This window comes from Hyalella azteca, unplaced genomic scaffold, assembly GCF_000764305.2.
Source record: "Hyalella azteca isolate HAZT.00-mixed unplaced genomic scaffold, Hazt_2.0.2 contig15788, whole genome shotgun sequence".
In the NCBI taxonomy this organism is placed as follows: domain Eukaryota; kingdom Metazoa; phylum Arthropoda; class Malacostraca; order Amphipoda; family Hyalellidae; genus Hyalella; species Hyalella azteca.
In genome coordinates, this window is record NW_025945627.1 from 58,377 (window position 1) to 80,212 (window position 21,836).

At 37.6% G+C, this 21,836-nt stretch overlaps 1 protein-coding gene across 2 annotated transcripts in view; it reads left to right on the forward strand.

Moving 5' to 3' along the window:
• LOC108665441 overlaps positions 1-21,836 on the forward strand; it is a 71,960-nt gene that overhangs the window by 30,867 nt on the left and 19,257 nt on the right. For both annotated transcript variants that reach the window (XM_018152192.1, XM_018152193.2), the window contains exon 2: positions 3,655-4,342. In XM_018152192.1, the coding sequence (XP_018007681.1) occupies positions 4,304-4,342 (39 nt within the window). In that variant the 5' untranslated portion in view covers positions 3,655-4,303. The remainder of the gene's footprint in view (positions 1-3,654; positions 4,343-21,836) is intronic.

Sequence of the window (21,836 nt, forward strand, 5' to 3'; positions counted from 1 at the left end):
CTGCTTGCAGCTAACATTTAAACCGTTATCGGGCTTCTGATACTAGTTCTGGGTTGTCAAAATATTGCCGATAATTGACGGAGGTATTTACATGATAAAATTGGCATAAGACTTTCTTGCCATTGAAATTTATTAGTGGATAAAATGCAATGAACAAAACTGAATGTATCTAGAAATAGCCTGATTAGTCTGCCTAGGTTTCGCATCCTAATTATCTTTGTCGATAGAAATCAGAGGTTAGCAGGGCCAAAATTTTTATATTAGCTTGGATATCCACAAATTTTTGCAAGTTTTTTTCCTTCTTTCAGGAGTTGTTTGACCAAGAAGTGAATTTGCCCAAGGGTACTCGGATAATTTATAAATAGAAGCGAGAATTGCAGCGAAAATTTGTATTTTTTCTATGTCAGATGCGTGACTGAACAAAATTTCCTGTTTAATTGAAACTCGTATGTTAGAATATTAAGTTTTGTCTCCCTGTTGTAGCCTTCAAGTTAGTTATATGTTAAATGTTATGACTTTTATTTGATATAATGCAGCATTAAGAGTAGCCTTATTAGGGAATAAATAACACAATATAATCGCTCGTTATGAGATTATTTTGCTGTGCGTCAGAATTGAAGGTCAGCGCCACGCTGCAGCGGCACACACTTTCTCCTCAGCGACGGGCGGTCGGTTTCGCTGAACTTGCTTCGTCCGCGTGGTTTTACTGTCAAGGTTACGTAGCATCGATTGCTTTTTGCTTCACATACGCGTGTTGGTTCATGCAAGTGTTAGTGTCTTCGTTGCGTGCACTTACGACTCCTTGACTTTCGATTTCTTGCTCCCATGGCGCTCTAGCGATGACGGTGGAAACTGAGCGAGGTAAAAAGTCTCGTTTTCGTTTTCTCTTCAAGGCTGCAACCAAGCGGGGAATAGCACGTTGGTATTTATTTCATTAGGGTTTAGAGTCAAATTTGTGTTGAATTGATCATAAATTTGCTTCGCGTTTCATTTATTATAATTTGTTTGAATAATCAAATATTTTTTTAATATAGATTGGATATCGAATTAAATTGTTTGAGAAAGAACCTGGTTCGCATTATGTCGAATTAACCTATTATTATCATAACAATTTAATAATATAGTACTTCTCCGTGTTGATTTCAGTGTTCGTTCTGTACGTCGGCACCGTGCCGGCTCACCGTAAAGGTTTAGTCTTCGCTCTTAAAAAGCATAGAAAGTGCGACTTATCGTAGAGTGCAAGATACTGGAATGCGACCCTGTGAAATTTCTTGCGTTGACTGCTTCGCCTATGATTTCCTACATTGTTGACTAAATCGCCTGAAGGATTACTAGAATACCTTCCCGTGCAACTGCTTGCCTGCACCTCACCAAGCTCTCTTGTCATCCCCGCTCTCAACCTCCTCACCAAGCTCTCTTGTCATCCCCGCTCTCAACCTCACCAAGCGCTCTTGTCATCTCCGCCCTCAACCTCACCAAGCTCTCTTGTCATCTCCGCTCTCAACCTCACCACGCTCTCTTGTCATCCCCGCTCTCAACCTCACCAAGCGCTCTTGTCATCCCCGCTCCCAACCTCACCAAGCTCTCTTGTCATCTCCGCCCCCAACCTCACCAAGCTCTCTTGTCATCCCCGCTCTCAACCTCACCAAGCTCTCTTGTCATCCCCGCTCTCAACCTCACCAAGCTCTCTTGTCATCCCCGCTCTCAACCTCACCAAGCTCTCTTGTCATCTCCGCTCTCAACCTTACCAAGCTCTCTTGTCATCTCGTGCGATGAAGGATGCTTATATACCTAGTAAATGCATGATAGAAACCATCAGAACTCATTACTCTTTGTCAACAACTGCAGTTAAACTTAAATTTAATATGATTGAAAATGTTTGCTGGTCGTCTGAAAGTTATATTTGGGTATGTCTCAGATATTGTACTTTTGAGACATAAGATTCTGGACAATATTGAATGTTGTGGCATTGATTGACTGTTAGGCTTATGCTACACTAAGCTGTTAATTAATTATCGAACAAATTTGACATTATGAACACCCGATTGTGTTTCGATTTCAACACATTTACATATACTTGCGTTTTAAACGGCATATTGTGAGAATGAGTTGATTTCAGTTGTGAAACCTTTAAAGAACAGTTGCATTGTTGTAACTGAAAAAAGTCTAAAATTACTTCTTAACTTGTAGAAAAAATGTGGGTACACTGTGGATATGTCACTCCTGTCCACTGTGTTTATGTCAGTTAGCTGTCAGACCTCTTTGTGAACTTGAAATTCGGTTTTCACTGACCGTTTGATAGCCAGTCTGCGGTTTTCCGGCGATGCCTCGATCACAGATATTCTCTTTGTGGGCCTCAGTGATAGGCCTACGATCTCTCTGGCTCCCAATAATTACGTGAATTATGAGACAGACAACAGCAAACACGCTGCTCCATTACAAGTGATAATTACACCTTCGCGCTCTTCCCATCCAACCCTACCATCTCTATCAAGTCTTCTTACAATCTACGTAACTTACCATTCTTCGGGCTGGTAAAGTTTTTTTTCCTGCTTCTTGGGTTGATATAGTTGCACGGCGCGCATCTTGGGGCTATTGCAAGGTTGAATTAATACATGTATTAATTCAACCATGGGCTATTGTACGCGGTCAGAATACCTCTGCTCAGTTCTGATCCCTGCTCCGCTTCTATCACTCATAACCATTTGTTAGGAGGGATCGAAGAACGAATTGAAATAATCATGATGAAAATGGACATTTTCCAGGGATAAAAATTTTGTAGTGGCATAATCTGAAAGGGCTGTGCGCTTCTGTTTTATATTATTCATCCATGTGTATATAACGGTTTAAGAATATTTATTTGATCAAATATCTTGGGTTATTTGATCTTAAATTATTCTAAATTATTTCGTTCATTCAATCCAATAACCTATTAATAATTCAGAAATATGCCTATATCCTTTTTAAAAACTTAGGGAAAAGTCTAGTAATTCTCTCAATTAAATGCCTAAAGTCTGATTATTTATTCACGATTCTTATACCTTGCATTACTTCCCAATTATCGCAGTAAGATTACTTACTCGACATCAAGTATATATATAAACTAGATATTTAAAGCAATCTAGTGACTATTTTCCAAGTATATTAAGTCGTCAGAGCAGCGTCGCTAGTAGAGTGGATCCCACTGGCCGGAGGAACGCTCTGGGACGACAAGCTTCGTACGATCGCGTCCAATTCTTCCATAACTCATAAGCCTATTTATCCTCTAGTGTAAACTGTAAACTATGAAAATAACAAATAACCATAACTCATAAGCCTATTTATCCTCTAGTGTAAACTATGAAAATAACAAAGAGCCGCGGACTGCCAACAATCAAAAAATAAATTAGCTTCCACAATTCAGCTTGATACAAACATTGCTTTTAATTTTTGGTTCTTACTTTTTTCGTTAACCACGCAGTACCACCAATCAAATTCGAGATAAAATCTGTTTTAATATGATTTTTTTCTTCTGCAGGAGGATTAATAATTATTAGGATTTTAAATATATAGTTGTTTATTAATTTGTTTTTGATGGTTAAGTTGCTTATTTAATTTCAGTGTTTGCTTTTTTCGTTTTGCTTTCCGTATTCTCATTAAATTTTTTCGTTTCAGATGAACTCTCTGTAACCTCGCACGGTCCAGAACCAGATAAAACTTACAGAACAACTTCACTTAGTGGATACGGCTAATACCAGATGGTAAATTTATTTCTTGACTAGAGAAGACAACAAAAACAATTTCTTCTGAAGTCCTTTGGGAAGACTCGGTGAGCCGATGAGCCTCACCTTCTCCTGTCCATCAGCATTTTAGACTTCGGTCTTCTCAAGCATCTTCCGGCCGCAGGTTAAGGAGGACAGAGTTCAAGTCAAGTGCCTTGACTAGTAGCTGTTATTCCGAGCCTGTAGCTAAAGCCGGCATCTTAAATCTGATTCTGTTAGCACCAGTTTAATTAAACGAAAATAACATTGATCACCATTCGTCAGTGAAGAATCCTCTTGCATTACTCTTGCAAAAACAGTGATAAGTTTCATTCGATGCGAGAGAGTGAGTGAACTGTGCGCTGCCAAACTGAATTAAAATATTTCTGTGGTTATCATTGTCATTGCAAGGTCTATTTAACTTTTTTAAACTTGAAACTTTGAAAAGTCCGAGTTCTGAAATCAGCAAGTCATCCTTGTTGCTACAGAGCATTTTGATAGGCACAACGGATTCAAATTTCATCCAAGTTGACTCGCACACAACTTAACCTTCACTACTCAAGATGGTCGACAATCCTGTCTTCATTGAAGATGAGTTCATGGTGAGTATCTAATGCTGCTTACTCTAGTTTTGTTGATAAAAGTTTTATAATAATAAATATGATACATAATTTATTTCAATACATTATAGACGCAAATTAAAATTTTTCTTGGAGATGGTGTTGTTACACAGAAATTTACTGTAAACAATCCTCACTATTTTTGGCTTGGGTGTGCATAGTATAACGTATTTTGATCACTTATTCATACTATTATCACTTTAGGGTTAGATATGGAGCGATTTTGACCACGCATATATTAATAAAGAAAGAAAAATGTTTATTTTCATATTATGCTTGAAGATTTGCAAAGTAAAGAAATTGTGATATAAATTATGATTGCATTTTTTCTCCCACTATATAATACGAGTTTTTTCACTTCCATAATAGAGTATTGCATAATTTTTCCGACATTTTTCTTTTTATTTTTAGACACGTTTCTTTCTACGTAATACTAACTTGAAATTTACTCATGTCATGGCCACCATAAAGTTGTGGGTTGTTGGCCTATTACATTTGGATGGTGAGCGTCTCGTATAATAAGTAAGTCGAGTTACCGTTGCCGACATGTGCTGGACGATCGCCGTTGTTTTTTCTAAGCACGCTCAAGATTTTCACTCTCGTTCTCGTACGTTTTGGCCTTGACGCTAATATACCTACTGTCGTTGCTTTAATATAGGCTTAATTTACCACGGGAAATAGATCAGCGTTATTCTCGTCGTCATTTATATAATAACAATTGAAGTTGAGAGTAAAAATTGGTGAGATAATTTTTGCTCAATTTTTGCAATACGGTTAATTGTGCAACATTTTGACCTATTGTTATAGCGTTGTACAACTCGGTACGCGAAACGTTTAGGCCTATTGTTATACCGCTGTAAAACTCGGCAGGTTTAGGCCTATTGTTATACCGTTGTACAACTCGGTGCGTTTAGGCCTATTGTTATACCGTTGTACAACTCGGTGCGTTTAGGCCTATTGTTATACCGTTGTACAACTCGGTGCGTTTAGGCAGTCACTTCCTCTTTTGCACTGCTGTTAGACGCACAGAAATGTAATTGCTGCTGTTAGACGCACAGAAACATAATTTTTGCTGTTACTGTAATTATCAAAATTTGTGACCAGCAGTTCAACACAAAGTACACTTACATGATTATATGCTTGGCACAACAAAAATGTTAGCACTCGTGTGCGAAGAAATGTGTCCATAAGACTAATTAGATGGTTCGTAATTACTACTACTACTCGAGTATTCCTTGTTTTTAGAATAATTTCTATCGGGGCTGCTATAAAGAATAATTTAATATGATGAAATTTGAATTTTGCGGTAAATTTTCCGGATGTTCGCCCTTAAACAAATGTCTGTTTTCAACGCTGGTCGCAATGAGCTCATCAATGCTGCACTTTCCATCGCTTTTATCTGTTTTTCGGTCTGGTCATTTCTTCATGTTCAAGCATAAAGTTTGAACATGTAATCATCGGAGAATTTATTATGAATTGTTAATATTTTTTTGCACCGCACCGGATCGCATAAATTTTGCATCATGCAGTAGTAAACATTTCCGCACCAAAAATGGATTTCCATGACATAGACTTCAGGTAATAACATGTCTGTCATTTACTTCCATTCAAAATAGATCGCAGTGTCATTTTAAATATTCTGCACAAAGTTAGTGACAGTAATTCTCCACACTCCAGCAAGTGACGCAGCAAAATTGCAAGTTTTCTTGACATTCTTAGGAATTTATGGAGTCACCACCACGGCAGTGACCTCAGTGCGCTACGGCCAAGGTCTATCAACTGGTTGCATTGACGTTTTTTTGGGCAGATTAGTATTCTTAGCAGAAGCAAGTCTCTGCTTTGGTCTGGCAAGTCGTCTCTGCTTTGGTCTGGCAAGTCGTCTCTGCTTTGCAGAGGCAAGTCGTCTCTGATTTCTTGGTGCGGATTAGTATTCTTAGCAGAGGCAAGTCGTCTCTGCTTTGGTCTGGTAAGTCGTCTCTGCTTTGATCTGGCAAGTCGTCTCTGCTTTGGTCTGACAAGTCATCTCTGCTTTGCAGATGCAAGTCGTCTCTGATTTTTTGGTGCGGATTAGTATTCTTAGCAGAATCAAGTCGTTTCTGCTTTCGTTCGATTGCAGCTCGTGATTATGACTGCTGCCGTCTGTGGTTTTGTGAATTTCTTAAGACGGTCACATAATAATATTTTCATTATTGGCAGTTTAGTTGAGTCCTCAAAAAACATTTGAGGACTCATTTTCAGACTACTTTCAGTGTCGTCTGAATCCCTAAAGGAATTAATTCAGTTTCTTGGCAGTCGTTTCCAGACATTATGCTCCATTTAATCACGATGAATTTATAGCGTTCCAATTGCTTACTGATATTGAGCATAATGAAAAATTTTCTGTCATATATAAGTGTACTTTAACAGTTTTATTTCTTCCATAAATCGAATACATTGATTAAGAAAAATATTCAAATGCAAATATTTTAAGTGAAATGTATGGGCTCGATATTAGCAGCGGGGAAAATAAGTCTTTCTAGAAAAAGGTTTTTCGGATCGCTTTGCAGGTCATTGCTTGAGTACGTGAAATAATTGAGTTGCTGATTTTTTGTAAAAGTATCGCTGTACAAGAATTTATATAAATATTATACAATGTGTTCAAGACTTCAGGTATTTGGGATGTTGCCTTCATATAAATGCTAGATGACAGCATTCGGCGCAGTGACCACGCGACGCTAGCCGTACAAATATAAGCGCGTCAAGCTCGGGGAGGTTTTGAAACACCCAAGCGTTTCAAAACGGGGGGCCTTTTTCTCTCAGTGATGGAATACACGCTAACACATCAATATATCATTATGTTAACACAACATATCTTTATGTTAACAGATCAATTAATATCTTTATACCAAAATATGCTAAAGAAAAGTGCACGCGTTACTTGAATCTGATGAGTTCAATAGTGATTTCGTAGACGGCTTATGGGTGTTTGATTTCTTATGGGGGCTAGCATACGCCGCTAAAAGCTCGCGTCCCGACGTGTATGAGCTATTTTCGGTTTATTTGAAACGCTTTTTCAAGTGTACGGCGCGCGTATTTTTCAGATTTCCAGCAAAGCAGTCGCGTAGGCACTCGTGTTGGTCGGTGTTGCAAGGCCTGCTTTCGGCCGCGTGTCTGGCATCTATGGATTCAAGTGTCATTCTGAAATTTTCTGTCATATATAAGTGTACTTTAACAGTTTTATTTCTTCCATAAATCGAATACATTGATTAAGAAAAATATTCAAATGCAAATATTTTAAGTGAAATGTATGGGCTCGATATTAGCAGCGGGGAAAATAAGACTTTCTATAAAAGAGGTTTTTCGGATCGCTTTGCAAGTCCCTGCGTGAGTACGTGAAATAATTGAGTTGTTTATTTTTTCTAAAAGTATCGCTGTACAAGAATTTATATAAACATTAAACAATGTGTTCAAGACTTCAGGTATTTGGGATGTTGCCTTCATATAAATGCTAGATGACAGCATTCGGCGCAGTGACCACGCGACGCTGGCCGCACAAATATAAGCGCGTCAAGCTCGGGGAGGTTTTGAAACACCCAAGTGTTTCAAAACGGGGGGCCTTTTTCTCTCAGTGCTAGCCCCCATAAGAAATAAAACAATTCCATGCCGTCTTCGAAATCACTATTGAACTCATCAGATTCAAGTTACGCGTGCACTTTTCTTTAACATATTTCGGTATAGAGATATGGTGATGCGTTAACATAAAGATATGTTGTGTTAACATAATGATGTATTGATGTGTTAGCAAGTATTCTCACATACGCCGCTATACGCTCGCGGCGTAATGAACATAATTTATGAGCTATTTTCTGTTTGTTTTAAACGCTTTTTAAAGTATAGGGCGCGCGTATTTTTCAGATTTCCCGCAAAGCAGTCGCGTAGGCACTCGTGTTGGTCGGTGTTGCAAGGCCGGCGCTCGGCCGCGTGTCTGGCATCTATGGATTCAAGTGTCATTCTGAAGCCGAGGTTGCATGCGTGCATTGTTCGGCGTCTCTATATTGAATGCTTATTTTCAATGCTCCTGATGTCGTTCTCGCGTGGATAATTTGACCATATATACTAAAATTTAACGTTGAATAAAATAAATCGCGAGCATAAGCTTAAGAATCGATGTAGCTTTCTCTAAACTCTGATACCGACTTATTAGGGTTGACTTACTTGCGACACTTGTATACAATACGTGGTCAAGGCTCTCGAGAAGGTGTTCATGTAGTCCGTTCTACTGATCGCCATTTTATTCTTATTTTAATTTAATTAATAATTACCCAAGTCATTTATCCGATGGAATTTCCATCAGATTCTTTATTCAAGACGGCTATTACTTATCAATTTATGTCAATTTATTTCCTTACTTGCACAGTTCCTTACTTCATATTGAACTTATTTCCCACTTTTCTTAAAACTTATTTACGTGGTTAACAGATTTGGTGCGTGCGATACGTCGCTTTAGTATTTTCAAATTTTAAATGGGGTCGAACTAATTTATTTATGCCTCACGTGCCCCCGATTGGACATGTCGCAAGCACACTGCCTGTCTCAGCACGACCGCTCCATGCGATCGCTTCATTACGTTGAGGAACGAGCGCCGCCGAGTGGACCTTTGAAATAACCTTGCCCGCTTGTGTGCATTGTTTCTAGACGGTGCTGAACATGACACGTACTAATGAGTCCGGCTGCCGTCCTAACACAATGACCGCAACTAAACATAAACTTTCCATTCATTGTTCATAAACTACAATTCATTGTTGTCTTTGCAACTTCAGTCCCACTCGCGTTTTGGGCTTTGTTCTTGTTCGATCTCAAAACCTCAAACTCTCCTCATTCCCAGGAATATGTGATCTATTTATTCTTTTCAGATCTATTATTTCTCTTCAATTCCGCTATTTTTTCCGATTTCCCTTATTTGAGGGGTTGTTGTTTCTCGCACCGACCCTTCAGTGGCATTCGTGTCTCGAGCCACGCGCTGCCTGGGCGGGCGATGCGATGGTTAGTTGTGCAGAACTTTGATTATGTAAAGAACTTGATAAACGTTCATAGGTCCGTTTCAATTGGCGGATAGCTTTTTTGATTTACATTAACAGACGATAAATTTATTTCATATTGTTTAAGTATCGTATTAATGCAATGCAAGCTTCAAAATACTAGCCATGTTACTGACTGCTTAGAATAATTGGTATAGATTGTTTGAGGTTTATGCTAAATAAAAGGCAAAACTAAATTTTAGATACATTTTAAGGTTTGCAATTTTCCCTATCGCTGGCTAGATTTTTATATTTGAATTGAAAAAAATTACGCTTCTACCAATGAATTAGTGGATGAATTTAAAGCTTTCGTCTACAATAGACTAGATGAATGTTTCTCCACTGCGTTGAAAACTATGCATTATTGTTTGGCATCTCAACATTGTTCAGTGGACTGATATTTACGTTAACCAAATATGTGGTTTTCCTATGCCTAGTTTATCATAAGCATCATTAATATATTAAACCTGCAATATAAAGGAGAAAAAAATTACCAATAATATTCAACTTAACACCGTTATCGAACTAACGATCATGGAACAATATGTTGCAGCGAACCCGTTTTTCTGCATAACGCTGCATGTTGTCCACTATTTGCAAATGTTGTCATGTGCTGGCAGTGAAAGTGAGTGTCACAAACGCTCGGCCGGCTGTGTTTGTTTGCTGAAAACAACACTCGCCCTCGCCAGTATCTCAACCCGTGCTGCCTTTCTACGCTGACCTCTTCGTTGTTGTTTTTCTTCGTGCGTTTTAATTTAAAGTAACATGCCTGGGCCTCTGCTGATGGCAGTGAGCTCATTTTCTGGTTCCAAAGTCTATCATTTTGTGGTGCTCTTAATACTTAAAACTGTAGATGCAGGACGTGCTTAATTCTCGTCTGGATTTATAATTTTTTGTTAATGTCATACATTGATTTTAAAGGACATTGTTTCACTTGCCCCTTGAGTTTACTCTGTCACACAAAATCTTTAAAGGCTTAACCATGAATGTAATTATATATTTTGAACTTGATCTCTGCTTTCTCGGCGTTCGTTAAAATTTGTATTTTTTATGTATATAATTTATTTTTTTAATTATTTAGCCAAAGGAATGTCCGGTCATACACTTAGGATTTGTCTACATTTTCAAAATTCTTAATAAAAATTGCTCGTCGTGTGATGCGGAGACAAGTGTCGTATGGTTACTTGTCATGAACGCAATTTACCGTCCTCTTCACCTTCAATGTGATTTGGCCTTTAATTGAAATATAAGAAGGGTCGGTACCGTTGATCGCGTTGAATCTAATGGCACAGTTTCTGCCACGCTTCGTTTGTTCTGCAGTCTTCGCAAATTTCCGCTTTTAACGGCGAGTTAAATTCCATCGTTTTTTGCCTCGTCATCCTCCCGTTTGCCACGAACTCCTCGCCTGCTGTTGCAGTCCTCGCAGGTACAGTTTCTTGTCTGTAGTTGTTTGTTTTTTGAAGAACGCTGTTACTCTCATGCCTCTATAATTGAAAGTGAAGGTCATCCCGCGCCGCGGTCGCGCGAACTAACGGTCGGTGCGCGTCGCAGGCTTCCTGCTTCGTAATAACGAAGACGGCGCAGCGAATGTAGCCAATGCCGAGCTGTAATGCCTGTAATTAGTATCATTGTTTGTTGAGTTGCGTGGCACAACTCCACGATTCTTTATAAATTGATTCACGTCACTAATCCTTTGGAGGTCATAAGCTGTCTATACTGCATGACGAATTTGAGCAAGCACTTAGTTATTCCTTAGTAAGTGCGTAATCCCGTAATAATGCATTCTGTAGCCCTGTGTTGAATTATTTTTATCAAAACATCTTTATGACGACTTCTCGTAGTCAATGTCGCCGACCGTAATGATGATGCCATCATTTTTATCACCGTTTGTTTTGTGCGTATAGAGCAATGCTAACTTTCCTAGAATTTTTTCCTTGAATATCTTGAACTTAATCGCAGTATCGCATATTAATAATTAATCGGAAACTTAAACTTAATCGCACGAGCTGACTTAGTCCCGTGCTGGTCACTCAAGAAGTGGACTTCCTCCACCCGTCCTTCCATGCCTAATAGAAATAGGAACTATTAATTCATATTATTTTATGCCACTGAAGAACAAGTGGTCTGGATGTCATTGGATGGCCAATGCTGGGTCATATATATATATAAAAATATGAAAGGCTTTTTAATTCGGCTGCAGAAAAGTGCGCATATACGCCGTATACGCAGACTGCGCCAACCAGCGGGTAGCCAATATATAGCCAATTCTTGATATAGCCAATTCTTACCTTAATATAGGGGATTATACCTCGCTAATGTGTGGACTTATGTGGGCGATGGATATTTGATGTACTGAGAGAAGTGCATGAATTAAAGCGAAAATCAAAACAATTTATTTCATCTCTTTCAACTATTAATGTTACTCGTTAGCTTGAACTATAAATTTTAAAGCAAATAAAACTCGACAAAAATTACTCGTTCAACTATTATAATTTGCTCATATTAATCCCCTAAGTCAGTCAAGAACTTCTTACATTTTGGTTTTGGTTTTCTTTGTCTGTGGCTTTTATTCTATAAGTCGCGACTTCGATTCCTTACCACATTGTGCAGTCGCGCAGTTCAGCGAGAGACAAGCATTATTCGGGCTAAATAATGCGGATATAAAGTAAATCTTTTGACGTAATCCGCTGACCTTGGCCTAAGAGTGTCCTTAAATGATTTACTTTGTCAGACACTAGTTAACCATTAATCTATGATTCTATGTGATACATTAAGAAGCTATTCTAAGTAACTATTTACTTTCGTAAACTATTTATTATTAGTCTAAGTTAATATAGTGAGTCTTGATAAGGAGTCACCTTCAATAAATATTTTACTCTACATTTCCCACCGCCAAAATTGAATTCTTTTAAATTTTACATCCTTGTGTCGTCACATTCATCCCTATTATAAAACATGAGCCCGGTCATAGCTGGTCAACTTTAACGCCTTATTGACATCTTCCCACACACAGCTTATGCATAGCCTCCAATAACTACTATAGCAACATAATATACACATAATATTAAATGTAATATAATAATTATATCTCGTCGTATTGCAGATAATTTGACGTACGCTTCGCCCTCCTTCCGTTGAGTAGGTCAAGGCCTTGCTTGAGCCGCTGGTGTGCTGCTCATGGCGTCACGCTGGAGTTTGTTTGGCCTGATTTTGCCTGTGGGTTTCTTGGTTATTTCTTTGATGTAAATCAGTGTAATACTGTTAATTCTAGCTAATTTAGTAATATGATCAATGCACTGAATGTGTAATAAGGGATAATAAGTGATAAAATTAATGTTCTTATTTCGATACAAGCAAAATCCTAATATTGGTTGAATATTTATGCTCTATGCATGGTGGATTATATTGATCTAAATTATGCAGCTGCGCTTGTTCGGGTGAGGTTGAGATAATAAAACACCTTTTGTCAGGCATAGCAAATCATTAGTTTTGTTTGAATGCTTGTAAACCAATAATCGCTATAATATTCTAAATCAATATAAATATTCATCAGATTATAGGTACCATTACATCGGCTCTCAGTTCACATCAAATCCACATCGTCACAAGGTGTTCCATACGTTAGCGCCGACCGATCCCCTGTATACTCGTGTATTTTAAGGCATACTTTTACGATCATCCCTTGTGGGCGTCCTCGGCGTGATGCGTGCAAATGAAAACGAAAGCTTTTTATGTTCTTATAAATATATGACCTTGCATTGGCCATCCAGTGACCTCTAGTCACTGGATGGCCAATGTGACCACCTAAAATAGCTCAATAGTTTCTTAAAGGCAAGCAAAAGACGAGCAAACGAAATTATCCTCTTCACGGAACTTTGACCAGCATGGAACAAAGTTAGCCATATATACTGTAGTTTCGCACGAAAGTGTTTTTTCCGCACGCGGTACGATTTCCGTATAATCAGATGTCTCTCGGTCAAATATCCACACCGTTAGATTATTTTATGATAGGCTCTCCATATGGATTCATTTTGGTTGGAAATATCTGTATGTAATTGTCGTGCAATAGTCGTGTGTGGACATTCATACATAATAAATCTACTTGCACATAAATTAATGGCCTGAAGCATTCTATAGAATCAGACTCGTTTGTTGTTCAAGTATCGTGGACGAGCAAATTAAAATAATTTTTCTATATGAACTGAAGGCTAATAGCTCTGCATGTTAGTGGCATCTCAAAATGAAAGGGCTTAGCTCCTTGCAATAATTCCGCTGATAATCCTGCAGATATTTTCACTTTGACGCCGCATTATGCGTGCAATGCCTGATTTAGCTTCTTGCTAAGCATGACCGCTTCTCAGTTCGCTTCGAGATGAAAAGACAGCTGCCAATTATTTAATTGGAATGTTCATCAAATGACGGAAGGCGCTTCCCAACTCAAATGGCGGCACGACTGGACTCGTTCGTCCATAAATTTCCAAGGTTTTACTTCAATTTAGAGTTGGAAATTTGAAATTTTAACGGGTTTTCTGCCTGAACAACTCGCCCGTAATAATCCAGTAGAATATTTTACCCGTCAGGGCTATGGCGGTCATTTCGAAGAAACATTAGTCTGACACCTCGCGAATTTGTGCAATTGTGATGAATAGCTGATAAAAAAGGGAAAAAATTATTTCTTCCTTATTATTTTTTAATTCTTATCCATCCTTGAGCAGATCGAATGTTCTACCTCATTGTCTAATTTACGTGAATAACTGGAAGACTGAAACTTTTTGCCTTTTGGAATGAGAAAAAAAATTCGATCTAAGAACGCGGTCGTACTTATGTAAATGCTATTCGAAATGAGACTAAATCATTTACTGAACTACCGCAAGTTCTCAATATATTATGCATGACTTTCAACGGTTCAGTTTTTATATGAGTAGGAAGAGCTTCTCACCCTGGCATTAAAAACTCCTTTAACCACCCAGGGTCTCCCTGCCTCAGGGCACGTGTAGCCAAGATAGAACTAAACGCCGGCGGTTATTCATTTTGTTCAGAAGGAAGGCTGGTCGTAATTAAATATAACGGCCAGCGAGCCCCCACCTTTGCTTCTCGAACGGTCTTCTGCCCTTATTCTTCTCTGTTGAGGTCTTCATTCGAATGGACAAGGTCAGCTCCCGGTGTTTGCTTCTCCTACACTCTTATTTGTTTGAGAAACTGTAGATATTCCAATGGCTGTAAGTTTTTAATCGCATCTGTGCTGAAGTTTATATTGGTAGGAGTTTGAAGGACTGCTAGAACCGGTCCAAGTGGTTATAACATAAACACTTTGTCGCCTTCTATAAATTTACCAGCGCATTTGACGGTTAAATAGTTTCTTTGGAACATATATTTTAAGCAAAATTAGTACCGAAATTCCGAATTAGACTTTATTTTGCTATTATCAATTATTACTCACCAGTGATCACATTTTAGTGTTTTAAACTTAGGTCCATGCGTTAAAGAAAGGAAATTCATTAATTATTGATTGAATCATTTCAAATTTTATCAATTAAAAACGAATTGTCACTGGCTATTTTATTTTTTTCTAATAGTTTTCTAAATTCACTAATTGCTCATAAGTCTCTTCTTATTGGATGATAAGAGTCTTATCATCCATAAGTCCTATCCTTTGCTCATAAGTCTCTTCTTATACAGTCAGTATAAGAAGACAGTATTTCTGACAGCATTTTTCTACATGCTTGCAATCAAACATGTTCTGATAAGAACGATTCAAGAGCAATTCTGTATGGCGCGGGCATGGCCGAGTCCTTGAATATCAGTGTGAGTGGAGGCGCATCCTTCGTGCTCGGGCTACGTGGTATTGACATCTTCCTGTTCTGGAAGTGTACGTGGCGATGGCATCACCGTTACTTGCCGCGCTCGGACCTCTCGCCTGCTTGCTGCTGCTGTTTTCTGCTTCTGTTTTCTGATGCTGTTTTCTGATTCTGTTTTTCCTCCTGTTCTACCAATGACTTCTGCCACTTCTATTGCTTTTGCTACATTTGTTTTGTTTCAATTTTTTTGCGTGCTGTTTTCTGCTTCTGTTTTTCCTCCTGTTCTACCAATGACTTCTGCCACTTCTATTGCTTTTGCCACAGATGTTTTGTTTATTTTTTTTGTGATGCGCTATTTCCTTCATTTTCGAAAGAATGAAGAAATATTTATTTTATTAATATTCAAGTCTTGTGTGATAATATAATCATTATGGTGAGAGGAAAAGCTACAATAGATATGAAGCACTGGAATATTTAATCTGTTTGAAATGGTCGAAGGAAGTTTATTGTTCCTGCGATCCGGCGTTTAGTGCGCAGAATTGAATAACTTGACGCGCATGGCTTTGCTCCAAAGATAGAATTTCGCGCTAGTTGTTTATTCTTTGTAGCTGTTCTTATACTGATCCTGTCGCACAAGGAAACAAAATTCAGAAGTAATTTAGTTCTTTCTGGATCTAATATCGTCCTTGGATGATTCGCTGAAGGAAAGAATTGTCGGTATATTTAAAATCTTTTCGACTACGCGTGGGCTCCATAAAACATCTTACGAGGAGAAATTTCTAGTACATCGCTAAAGACGAATTAGATTGGATTAACTGGTAAATTATTATATATTACTCTAATTAAAGTTAGTATTGGCTTCCAACCAATTTGGGTTTTATAATATGGCATTCGTGCATTGCATATAATGCCGGACGACAATAATGAGACGAAATTTATTTTCCGCAACTATGGACTTTAATTGGGCTAGTGGAGGGTTTGCTACCATGCGAGAACAAAATTAAATAAAACAATTAGATAAATAATTTTATTGAGAAACATCTACTGAAAATTTTAATTATCCAACGTAACCTATGCAAAGACCTTACCAAACCGATAGTTAAACATCACCGATGGACGCTTTCGTGGGATATAAGGTTAATAAAGGAGTAAATAACTACGAAAGATGATTAATATATGAATGCAGATCGTACTCACGTTATTAGGACAATACGATAATATTGCCTTGCTCAAGCATCGATCACCTGCGGTTACGATGACGGAAGCATTTCCAGCCCGCATTGAAAGGCCTATATAGACACCCTGCCTCGCCCCATCCTGAAATGATGGCTCTCTGCGAGAAACTGACGTGCCCAAAACCAAGCAATTTAAAGATCATTTACTTCAGCACTAATTCAATAGCAAATCATCGTTATTTTTTCATTTCAATAGCAAATCATCATTATTTCAATTTACTTCATCAATTCAATAGCAAATCACGCATAATTTACTCGCCGTTGCTCCTGATTGTATTGCCGTAGCCTCGACCCTCTGCTTCCCTCATTCACCCTCACTCTGTCGCCGCCAGCCATAACGGCCTCGCGCCGCCATCAGTCACGATCATTCCTGTTTGACAAATTCCGCGCGTTACCGCACATGTGAAACTTGAAATATACAAAAATGTCATGGTCGCAAAGGTTGTTTATGATTTCGAAATGATCTTATATCACTAGACGTAACTGTGCCAAGATGTGACGTATGCGCTGGAACGGCTCAGAGAAGTTCAAAACGTGACCTTGCTCTGCACGCAGACAACTGCATGATGCACAAGGCAGCGTTTAATATTTCATGTATCTCACGGAATTTCGTTGAACAAACAGCAATTAAATGTACAATCCTCAAAGGGAACTTGCGTACAAACGCGTGTTTGAAAAATTTAACCTTTGTCCAGGATTTCCATGGAAATTAGGCATCGATTTAATTTCGCTGGATTTTCTGCATTGTTGGGACTCTAAAAACTCTCAAGCTAGCTTACACGGGACCGTATAAGTTCGCTGGGTTACTAATAAATCATAATTAAAACAATTTCTTGCACCACAATCTTTCAAATAAACTAATTAATAATCTACATCAAGTGCACGCGGATAATAAAGACTCGCAATAAAGAAATAATTAATGTGCGGTAACACATTTATTCGTGACTTCTTTCTTGGGAGTTCGAAGCTTCAGCTCAGGTCTTGAAGTTTGAGGTTTAAAGCTTCCTTTAAAAATCCGCAAATATATATAAAAAAAACTTTCACAGCGCGCTTCAGTACATTCGAGGCGCTATATAGAGCGCTAGAACTCATGCAGGATCAGGGTCGCTGTCAGACAATTCAGCCTGTGTCATTCTAAAGAATTCGGAACAAACAGTAAATATTAATAGATCAAAGATTAATAAAAAGATTTCCTGGATAAATTACGTTAGGCTTAATACACAAAAAGACAGCAAATGAAATTTATTTGGATTTTTATCTAAGTTTATCCGAAGATTTGTTTCAATGTATCAGTATAGTTTAGATTACAGCCTCGCATCCACCTTAAAATCTTATGCCACCAAGCGGTATATTTTAAAAGGCCATATAGAAGCCAATTAAAGGGAAAACTTGGAAGTACAAGGAATGAAAGGCTGACTCAAATATAAAACAGTAATTTAAACTTGGAAAAGCCCTAGGCTCATCAATGAAGTTAAGAACATTTATTGCAGTGATAAGCAAAAGCTCGAAGAGCCGAGGTGGTCTAGCCACAGAAAGCCCAGAAGTTTAACTGGAGTCGGCCCTCTTCTAATTAAATATAGCGCGAGCACCAACGAAAATAATAATAACAAAAAAAAGAGTTATCATTCAAACAAAAAATAGAAATTGAGAAAGGATAGCTTCACATTCTCCTGTTCGAGCAACAATAACATGAATGTTTAAAATAATTAATGTCAACTTTCTTATATACAGACACATCCATTCCTATCGATAGGTATGGAGAAATAGTATGCGCAGATCTTACAACTAAAAAAAATAGGGAATTTCTAACAATAATAGGTTACATTAGTGACATCTTACAATTTCTATCCCATATAACAAAAGTACTGATCGCCTAAAAAAGTGCAATTGCTGTGTTATAAAATTGAGTTCGTAAGGCTCTTAATTACACTCCTGTCATAAACTTCATATTTATATCTCCTTCGATCTAAAACAACTTTGTCCTGGACATTATTGATGGAATTTGTACTCACTCTCGTGTGAACTTCGTGAGCTAACGATTCTCTCGTAAAAACACAACCGCGATCATTAGCTTCATATTTGTCACCAAAATATGGATTAATGTCGGTCTCGGTGCAGCGCTGTCAATATCTGTTCGGCAGCTGCTGCTCTGTGAACAGATCTCTGCGTATTGAATAATAACATTAATTATTTTATTTAATTATCAATATCAAATATGCATTGATACAAAAATTTTATCTCTCAAATGAGTTGGTGTCTGCCTTTAAGGTCATGCCTCTAGCACGTACGTGTTAGCGACTGCATTTTGAGCCTTAGATCCGAGGCTTGCGTGTACGTTACTATATAGTATAGTTCTCACTTTTAATTGTGCCTCGGTAAGCAAACGTCGAGATTGAATCATGGTGTCAAAGGCCGCTTTTGTTGAATCATTTAGTACTTTACGGCGGTAAATTGTTTCAGATTTTCTCTACAGAAATCAATGTTTTTTCCTATTTTTGATATTTCGCTTAATTTACTGCTTAATTTATGGCTGGAGTTCGATAGCGAAAAAATACCCATAAATGTACGGTGTATACAGGTAAAAGAGATTGAGTTAGATATATAAATTCTCCATTATCCATCGTAATAAAAACTTGTTGAAACATTCAAATGTATATTTTTCGCGATTATAAAGTGTGCATTTGCTAAAACATGACGTTTTAACTTTGATTACGTGCACGTATGTAAGGTCCGTAGAATTGATCCAACAAGCCGAGACAGAAATACGGACGCGTTAATTTACATAAGAATTTGACGGAGTATGTCGTTGCAATGCATTAGCAACTGCAGGCCGAAGAGCCAGTCGTGGCTTTATCGTGGCGCCGTGTAATGTTTATTAGTGCGATGCATGCATTGATTGCGTAGCCGCTATTTATAGTGCGGTGTGAACGCCGAAATACACGGGATTTACTTGCACTCGATAATAACTACACGGACTTCTACAAAAGCTTACTTGAGGTAACTCGTTTAATCTGCTTTTCAATTTTTTACTTTTTAATTTGATATAACTTTTATATTATCTGCACTGTCTTATTCTGAGAAAAGTGTTTTTAAATTTTTCGTTTCACTTGGTTTCTTTTCTCTCTGAATTTATCCAAATTATCTCTGAAATGTAATTAGTTGTCGCTGTTAAGCGCTCGTCTGCTGCGGGTTTCGAGTTTGATTATCAATAAATAAATGCTGTACTTGCATTGTGCAATAGATTTAATCTGATCTGTATTTATTATTTTTTTGTAGAATTTCATTATTGAAATTCTAAAATGGAACGCCTTTTGGATCGCCATTTGATTCATTATTGTTTTATTTGTTCATTTGTTGAAGGTTTTAAAATTAATAGTCATGTATGTGTAGCTTTAAAGAATGCACAGCGAATACAACAAAATCTATTATTAATACTTTGAAATTTTACTCAGAAATTGTCGATCTCCGCCGGAAACTTTGAGGGGCGAAAATTAAAAAAAAAATACAGTTATGGATTTATTAACAATTTTTTATGGGGCTGACGATCACCAAATTAAATCAAAATTTACCATCTCTTTGAAGACGTTTTTTCTTCTATAGATTTTTTACCACTCAGCGATAATCCATTAAATATTTAGTTTTTTTTAGTAAATTTCATCGAGTATATTTTCCTTGTAAACTTAGAAGCTAAGCTTGTAGAACTCTAATGGTTTTATAACGTTTCCTTCATGTAAAGGGCCTTTCAAATAACAGCATTATGATTATCAACTACGAATCTTCCTAATGTCCGTAACTAAGAAGTAATTCTTCTAGTCACTGCATGTCTTTCATTCTCTTCTGATTTATTCAATAATTAAAATGCGAATATCACTTGATAATTAATGTATTTTTTGCTTATACCGGCAGTTATTTTCTTATTGCAATGAGGCTTCTTGCTTCAATTAATTTGAATGCGTATCTACTCGCGTTTTTAAAATCAAACATCGAGGGTTTGTGCTTCAATTGCTTTATATGCTGAACGGCTCGTATTTCTTTATTCGTGCTCTGAAGCTTCGCGCTTCTATTTGTTTCGACGCGCAAGGACTCGTATTTTTGATTCGTACTTTGAGGCTTCGTGCTTCAATTAATTAAAAAAAAAATACAGTTATGGATTTATTAACAATTTTTTATGGGGCTGACGATCACCAAATTAAATCAAAATTTACCATCTCTTTGAAGACGATTTTTCTTCTATAGATTTTTTACCACTCAGCGATAATCCATTAAATATTTAGTTTTTTTTAGTAAATTTCATCGAGTATATTTTCCTTGTAAACTTAGAAGCTAAGCTTGTAGAACTCTAATGGTTTGTAACGTTTCCTTCATGTAAAGGGCCTTTCAAATAACAGCATTATGATTATCAACTACGAATCTTCCTAATGTCCGTAACTAAGAAGTAATTCTTCTAGTCACTGCATGTCTTTCATTCTCTTCTGATTTATTCAATAATTAAAATGCGAATATCACTTGATAATTAAAATAATTTTTTATTATGCCGGCAGTTATTTTCTCAGTGCATGGAGGCTTCTTGCTTCAATTAATTTGAATGCGTATCTACTCGCGTTTTTAAAATCAAACATCGAGGGTTTGTGCTTCAATTGCTTTATATGCTGAACGGCTCGTATTTCTTTATTCGTGCTCTGAAGCTTCGCGCTTCTATTTGTTTCGACGCGCAAGGACTCGTATTTTTGATTCGTACTTTGAGGCTTCGTGCTTCAATTGATTTTAATGCTGAACAATTAAATTTCTTTATGCGGTCTTTGAGGCTTCATTCTTCAATTATTTTCTACGCTGAACGACTCGTATTCGCGACAATAGCATCAGCGGTCGCAGGCTTTGTGCCAGGGGGACGCAGCAAGGTAGTTTCCTGTCCAGATACTCTAGCAGCACAGACGGCAGGTTGTGTAGGTGTTGCTGCGCGGTATCGTGCGAAATTTAACGCTTCAAAACGTCCGAAAATTAGTTCGCCAAGGCCGCGCTTGTTTTCACGACTGCATAGTATTGAAGCCTCTTGTCCAGTGACTTGGCTGCAATGCCAGCACCTGATCGCATGCAGCTACATCCGTCTTGTGCTAAAATAAGCAATATTCGCGCTGCTGGCTATAGCTGGCTTTGGTATGCAATTCTTCAATGACTTGACTATCATTTATTTTTAGACAGATTTTTATAGATCAATTTAAAAGCGAAGAAAACGCCAAGGATATTCGCCATATCTTCAGAGACTGGCTCCATAATCAGTTCAAAAAATCTTATACAATACATGAACAATCATGATCGAGTAAGAATCAAAATATCCACGAAAAACATAATAACTATTCTTGAATTGTGTTGTCGGCCTTGCGTTATT